General features: G+C 47.7%; 1 protein-coding gene across 3 annotated transcripts in view; it reads left to right on the top strand.

The window, feature by feature from the left end:
* Positions 1 to 501: 501 nt before the first annotated feature.
* The window catches only part of smad2 (SMAD family member 2), a 25,826-nt gene continuing 18,392 nt past the window's right edge, over positions 502 to 7,935 (top strand). For all 3 annotated transcript variants that reach the window (XM_080841621.1, XM_080841620.1, XM_080841619.1), the window contains exons 1-3: positions 502 to 642; positions 930 to 1,054; positions 2,160 to 2,864. In XM_080841621.1, coding sequence (XP_080697747.1) covers positions 2,620 to 2,864 — 245 coding nt within the window. In that variant the 5' untranslated portion in view covers positions 502 to 642; positions 930 to 1,054; positions 2,160 to 2,619. The remainder of the gene's footprint in view (positions 643 to 929; positions 1,055 to 2,159; positions 2,865 to 7,935) is intronic.

Raw genomic sequence — 7,935 nt, 5'->3', positions numbered from 1 at the left:
AGTAGGCAAGAGGGAAAGAAAAACAACATTTCATTGTATCCACATATATCGTTAAAATCTTTGAAAGCATGCCATCGTAGTAGCCTAACGGAGTGGGGAGACCTATTTAGTCTTTAGTGAATGGCGGAAGAACACTCTTCATCAGTAATGTTGTTTTGAGATGGAGCTAACCCACTTGTAATATTTCCCCACCCCTACTCGGCTTGTCTCTATTATGAAGTCAATAGATGGATGTGTACTTTAACCAATCCGAATCCTTTCGTTGGAATCCAAGCCTCACTGACAAATTGACAGAGCTACATAACCAATGGAGCTAAAAAACGTAAAGATTACATTACGAACGACACAACTGACACATTTTTTAACGAATCCCTGTGCCATGTTTGTACTGGGCTACAAACTCCATCTCTGTTTGTTTCCAATCAGAAACGCGAGGGCGGGACTGAGGGCAAGAAAGTGTCGCGTTGCGTGCACTCATGCTAGGTTGATTGTAGTGTGAGAGGCCGTCGTCTACTGGTGTAACTCGGCGACAGGGAGGAAAATACTGTTTAAAATCGATTTTTACATCTTCAAGGGAAAATCGACTTTATCGTGAACTATTTGTCCGGTAATTTTGCACACAAACTGTCGTTTACAGACAGGGTGAGTTACATCAAAACGCCAAATGGAGAACTGGCTGCAAACATGTTTCAAACCTGTTTATTTTTCTGTCAAACAAAGTAGCCAGGCTGCTAGCGGTTTTCGGAAATGAATCCTTCATGCAAACAATAATGGTTCGAGCCATAGGAAATATTCTAACATTTATGGAATGTTCGAGTGATGGCCACACGGCTATAACTGGTATTTTAGGTGGATTGCAAAGTAATATCGTTAAATGTTGTGTTTGGGGGGCGGTAAGATATTCACGTCCCGGGTTTGTTTCATTGTAGCATTGTAGCATCAGGAGTATCTGCGGAATCCGTGTACACAGAATCCTGGGACATAAAAGAACATCGGACTATGCAACAGTGAGCAGCACCTGACCCTTTCCAACCCTTTATTCCAGTGGCTCCAGGTAAGGGTTTGGCTCCAATCGTAGGTAAATCGGACGCTTTATTTTTACATCCTAGCCTGTTGTTTGGGGCTGGCTACCTAATGCTCTCCAGGAACGGCTTGGCCTATTTCGTATGCATGGCTAAATTCTTACCGGAGATAATTAGTCCGAGGTTTTGTTGTTTTATTCTTAGATAGCACCCTATTAAGCCATTTGTTTCCCGTATCACTTGTTGTAGTCGAACATGCAGGTTTTCTAAAGAATGGAAATGCAAGAGCTTCAAACTTCTAAGGTTATGATTTCTGCTCGTACTCTGATTTTTTTTTTTCCTTCTTTTGATGCTAACGTGAACATCGAGCTATTTCATGTTTGTAGGATTGAACGATTGCCAACATAGATAATGCGTCATGCTGGAAACAACATATAGACTGGAGGTCCCTGAATTAGTCGAAGAACTGTCTTGCCCGGCAGCCACCAAATGAACATTTGCCTAAAGAGCTTAATTAGCCGGGATTGTGATGAGGCGGTAAACAGTAGCATGATAAAAAAGTCCCATGCTTGCTTGGAAATGGCGGGGCGGTGGTAGCTGGACAAAATAAACAGTTTGAAAGCTTCTGCACATCGGTGTTACTTTGTGGCACTCCGCTAATGGGTCGATAGCCTAGGAGGGAGTTGTTATAAGTCAAGTAAGTATCGAGCGAATGGCTGCGTATCCACATGCTTGCACCTATTGTTTACTTGCAGAAACTTTGTAGCGTAAACATATTGGCAACCTGTGAACAACCGAGGCTAGTGATATTAAACTGTAACAATATTTGTACATTATAATTAGCATACTTACAGTAGCGTGGGCAGAGGTCTTATTGGAAAACGGTTGAAATAAGGAATGTCAGTTATTATATCCTTTTTGATTCAGGCCCTTTGAAGGCTGATGTTGGCTTGTTGTGGTCTTTTTGGTTTTCTATGGATTGAAAAGTTTCGACTTACATGTGTATTGAGAAGTGAGATGAAGACTTAAGTGTGTATTAGGAAGTGAGATGAAGGCATGTGGGTTGCCTAATATATATCTTCTCTGTCCCTTCATGAGGTTCCTGTCATCACAGATTTTCTTTTTTTCCCCTCCTAGGTGACCCCACGCCCCCCCCCCCCAATCTTCCTGCGTGTTTCTCCCGGGTCCCCCGTTCCACTCCACCTAACCCCTCCCCCTCCCTCCCCACACACACACACACACACACACACACACACACACACACCTTCACAGGACTGCTTACACAACAGCCACCCCCCCCTCTCTTAACACACACATACGGGGCTCAAAACTAAAAAAAAGAAAAAATAACACACTCCACGCCTACTCCCCTCAGCCCCCCTCTGAGTTCACCCACGACTCCTTACCCACTGGGGGGCTGACTATTCTCACGCACACACACACACACACACACACACACACACACACACACACACACAGGGACGCAAAACAAACAATCAAGAGAAGGAACAACACACGGCCAAGTCACTTGCCCTTTCTACGCCTCCCACCTGATTTACCCAGCCTCCCCTCCTCCTCCTCCTCCTCCTCTTCAGTCATGTCCTCCATCTTACCTTTCACCCCGCCGGTGGTGAAGCGTCTCCTCGGCTGGAAGAAGTCGGCCAGCTCCGGGGGTGCCGGAGGCGGGGGTAGCGGCAGTGAGCAGAACGGCCAGGAGGAGAAGTGGTGTGAGAAGGCCGTCAAGAGTCTGGTGAAGAAGCTGAAGAAGACCGGCCAGCTGGACGAGCTGGAGAAGGCCATCACCACGCAGAACTGCAACACCAAGTGTGTCACCATACCCAGGTAGATGCCCTGCAGGGACCGTGTGTGTGTGTGTGCAGTCTGTGTGTGTGTGTGTGTGTGTGCAGCCAGTGTTTGGTGTTTGTTTGTGTGTGTGCAGTCTGTGTTTGGTGTGTGTGTGTGTGTGTGTGTGTGTGCTCGCAGTCTGTGTGTGTGTGTGTGTGTGTGTGTGTGTGTGTGTGCAGTCTGTGTATGTGCGCACGCGCATATGTATTTGTGCACTGTGTATGGTGGTTGTGTGTGTGTGCACTGTGTAGTGTGTGTGTGTGGTGGTGGGGGGGGTTGACCTGTGTCTCATGTCTCCCTAAACCCCTTGTCCATAAAGCCATTGTGACTGCACTGACACACACGCAGCTAACTGTGAGCTCATGAGGACATTGCAAGCTTTCCCTCCACCCCCAACACTTCCAGCCCATCCTGTCAATGTTGGGGGTTAGGGTTCAGGTTCAACCCGAGGGTATCAATGTTGGGGGTACGGGTTCAGGTTCAACCCGAGGGTATCAATGTTGGGGGTTAGGGTTCGACCCGAGGGTGGCAATGTTGGGGGTACGGGTTCGACCCGAGGGTGGCAATGTTGGGGGTTAGGGTTCGTGTTCGACCCGAGGGTGGTGATGTTGGGGGTTCAGGTTCGACCCGAGGGGTTCAATGTTGGGGGTTCGTGTTCGACCCGAGGGTGGCAATGTTGGGGGTTCAGGTTCGACCCGAGGGTGGCAATGTTGGGGGTTCGGGTTCTACCCGAGGGGTTCAGCTCCGGCCACTGGGGTTTGGTTTGTCTCCTGCGCCATCAGGTTACTCATGGTTGCCTGTTGACACGCGTCCGCACGTACACACAGATCTGTGATTGGATTCTAAGATCTCTGGTCTGTCAGGATTCTGGGGTCACTGGAGAGGTCAGCAGGTTCTGTAGAGGTCAGCAGGTTCTGTAGAGGTCAGCAGGTTCTGTAGTTCTGTTTGGCTTAACCCTGGACTGAGACTGACATTTTGAAGCCTAGGAGTTTCCATGGTGATGAGTTTATACCCTACTCTGTACTTGAGGAAGGTCCTCAATCACTATGGGCGTCAGGGCTGAGTGTCCTTAAGCTTTGTTGTCGTTGACGTTGTTCTCCTACGCTGCTAGACTGAGAAGTTAGGTTCCAGTGGCCATGGCACTATGCTACTGAGGACACGCAGCCCAGGTCTCCACCCTCAGACGAGATGAGATGAGATGAGATGAGGGGGCCACTGGGTTTCTGAGATGAGAGGGGCACTGGGTTTCTGAGATGAGAGGGGCACTGGGTTTCTGAGATGAGGGGGCCACTGGGTTTCTGAGATGAGAGGGGCACTGGGTTTCTGAGATGAGAGGGGCACTGGGTTTCTGAGATGAGATGGGCACTGGGTTTCTGAGATGAGATGGGCACTGGGTTTCACAGGTCTCCACCTTGAGATGAGATGAGATGAGATGAGAGGGGCACTGTGGTGCTGTGTTTCTGAGATGAGATGAGATGAGATGAGATGGGCACTGTGAGATGGGCACATGAGGGTTTCTGAGATGAGCTGGGCACATGAGGGTTTCAGAGATGAGCTGGGCACATGAGGGTTTCTGAGATGAGCTGGGCACATGAGGGTTTCAGAGATGAGCTGGGCACATGAGGGTTTCAGAGATGAGCTGGGCACATGAGGGTTTCAGAGATGAGCTGGGCACATGAGGGTTTCTGAGATGAGCTGGGCACATGAGGGTTTCAGAGATGAGCTGGGCACATGAGGGTTTCTGAGATGAGCTGGGCACATGAGGGTTTCAGAGATGAGCTGGGCACATGAGGGTTTCTGAGATGAGCTGGGCACATGAGGGTTTCAGAGATGAGCTGGGCACATGAGGGTTTCAGAGATGAGCTGGGCACATGAGGGTTTCTGAGATGAGCTGGGCACATGAGGGTTTCAGAGATGAGCTGGGCACATGAGGGTTTCTGAGATGAGCTGGGCACATGAGGGTTTCTGAGATGAGCTGGGCACATGAGGGTTTCAGAGATGAGCTGGGCACATGAGGGTTTCTGAGATGAGCTGGGCACATGAGGGTTTCAGAGATGAGCTGGGCACATGAGGGTTTCAGAGATGAGCTGGGCACATGAGGGTTTCAGAGATGAGCTGGGCACATGAGGGTTTCTGAGATGAGCTGGGCACATGAGGGTTTCTGAGATGAGCTGGGCACATGAGGGTTTCTGAGATGAGCTGGGCACATGAGGGTTTCAGAGATGAGCTGGGCACATGAGGGTTTCAGGGTTTCTGTGGCTTTTCTGGCCAGATCTGCGCTGCAGAAATGAAACCTCCTTTAGGGGAACTGGGCCCTACACCCTCAGCTGGCCAACGCTTGGAGGAGAGGAAGGCCTTGGGTGCTCAAGGAATGCGTGTGCCAGTGAGCATGCATGCATACACACACGCATACTTGCACCCGCGCAACCCTGGCCGGTGTCCTCATCTAACCGAGCATCTCGTCGAAGGACAGACTGCCCGTTAAGACTCTGCCATTGCCCTCACTGGTGGGAATCACCGCAACAAATCATATGTGGAACTTGGGAATGATGACGTCGCATTCACCTGTTTTATGGTTTTCTGGCCGTCGCCTCAATCATTTATTATTTAATAATGGGATTCAGCTTTTAAATGGGTGTGGATTTCTCAGGTTCCTGATCAGTATTTGGAATATAATAAATGCTGGTTCGAAGCGCACTGGAACATTCAACCTTCACTAAAACCAGATGCTGTCTGTCAACACCTCATCTTGCTCATCTTGCTCAAGCCAGAACCATGAGACGCAGCGTAACCTAGAAACCCTAAAGTACGCATGCACACACACACACACACACACACACACAAATGCGCACACACACACACATATTGGCCATTTTACATTCGAAACACAACTTATTCTTTTTTTTTTTTTTTTCATAGTCGGCACACATTCGTGCTAGGAAACAGTTGGGAAGTACTAGTCACAATGGCATTTAATGATGGGTCAAGTTGCGTTTGTTTACATCATCCATACTGTAGCCTCGATCTTCCAATGAGCATGCGTTTTCGGTATCGGTAACCTCAAATAAGGTGTGTGTGTGTGTGTGTGTGTGTGTGTGTGTGTGTGTGTGTGTGTGTGTGTGTGTGTGTGTGTGTGTGTGTGTGTGTGTGTGTGTGTGTGTGTGTGTGTGTGTGTGTGTGTGTGTACCCATGATTGAGATGTACTCAAACAGGGTCAGGACAGGCTGAGGCTCTCCTCTGGTCTTGTCGTGTCTAGTCTAGGTCATCTTCTCTGGGCTGATCTGGAAGGGTGGGAAAGTTTTCAGCGAACACGCGCTCGCTCTCCGCCTAATCAGGCAGGCAACCTTGGATGACACGGAGAATGACGGAATTGATGATTGTTTCCCATGTTTTGTAATAACTACTTGAAATGCCTCAAAACATTCTGTCCCAGTTCCTAGTCTGGTTTCTCCCACACCTCCACCAGGGTCTCATCCAGTGCGTAGAATAGACCCCCACGGCTGCAAACCAAACGCTGTTAGCGTAAGGACTTGAGCTTCCAATGCAAGCCAAACTAAATATGCCTGACAAACATGTATGAAGGGGAAAATGTAGGCATTATCAAAAGGCATTGGACCTCATTCTGGAACATTTTCTTAAGTGTCTTCTTAAAATATCTTCTTATGAACTTCTTATGAAGTTTTTTGTGTTGAATTAATGAACGAGGGGGAATGTTTTCCTTAGCTGCCAAAGTGTTGTTAGCTGTGCTGTGCTCCCCCAAATGAGGTCACTGATTCTTAAATTGAACACACATTCTCGTACACTTGAATTTGCATACATAAACGCCCCGCCAGCTCCTTATAAGGGAAGTGAACACCGGTGGTTCAAGGTTTTATGTAACATGCAACATCATACTAGATAGATGAGCAGTGGAATGATTCTCCGCTGGCTTTTACAATATAATATTATTATTATTTTTAGGTCCAGAATTATTGTTATTATTTTTATTATTTAAATCCGAGGATATCTGTAGAATGGTTTTGATCCAATGTTTTCCTCACAAATTCAGCTCTTAAGAACATGGGCATACTCCGATCTGGCCTATCCACGACTGCTTTTCCGCATTCTTAAATCCTGTTCTTAGCGAAGAACAAATCCCAGATGGGAAACCATTCAGGAATGCCAGGATTGTCCCGGAAACTTCGTCAATGCTTTCCGGAATGAGGTCCATTGTTCTTTTTTTGTTATTGCTTCTATAATTTTTTAAATGTCACCATTAATAGAAGTATAAAATAATAGCAGTCAATTTAGGCTGGATCTAGGATTCTGTAAGACTGTGCCCTAAAATAATTCCATTTGGTGTGGTCAATGAGATGACTTGACCTTGCGTCCTGACCAAGGGCGTAGCCACGTGGTGGCCAGGGGGGGCCACGGCCACCATTGGTCAGAGAATGGCCACCCTGCAGGCCCCCCAACCTCACAGCACGGGAAAAAAAAAATAACATGGGATTATCAATATGACATCATTAGTGTCCATAAGAAGGTTCAATCCATTGTTTATGGATAGATGAGCCGTTAGAAAACTGCTGCTCTGAGTGATACAGAGTGTGAGTTTTAAAATGGTAGTTTTTGACAATCAAATGCCCCCCCAAATAAAAGACTGGCCAGAGCTGGCCCCCCCCCAGAAATAATGTCCTGGCTTCGCCCCTGGCCCTGACCATACTATGGAATCTGGGTGGTGGGGTAGATCTCATTAAATGGACTGTTGCCTGATTGAGGAATATAATCCCCACATGTTCAATAGAAAGCCATGTCCTCTGAAGGTGTTGATCAGGGTTACTGTGTCCGCGCTGTGTGGAGAGATACTGTCAAACCCATCTGAGTAGGTACAGTACAGTCCAGTCCTGAGTCGATGTGCGTCACAAATAGATCTTCAAGATTTTCAGAACAGTCTTGCTTGATGACGTGTACCAGTAGGTGTGGCGTCACAAGACTAGTGAAGGCATCATAGAGCGTAATGGCATCGTAGAGCGTAATGGCATCATAGAGCGTAATGGCCAGTAGGTGTGGCGTCACAAGACTAGTGAAG

This window comes from Sprattus sprattus (genome assembly GCF_963457725.1).
Source record: "Sprattus sprattus genome assembly, chromosome: 7".
NCBI lineage: Eukaryota > Metazoa > Chordata > Actinopteri > Clupeiformes > Clupeidae > Sprattus > Sprattus sprattus.
Note: the sequence above shows the minus strand (reverse complement) of the source record. Positions and strands in the feature narration are given on the sequence as shown.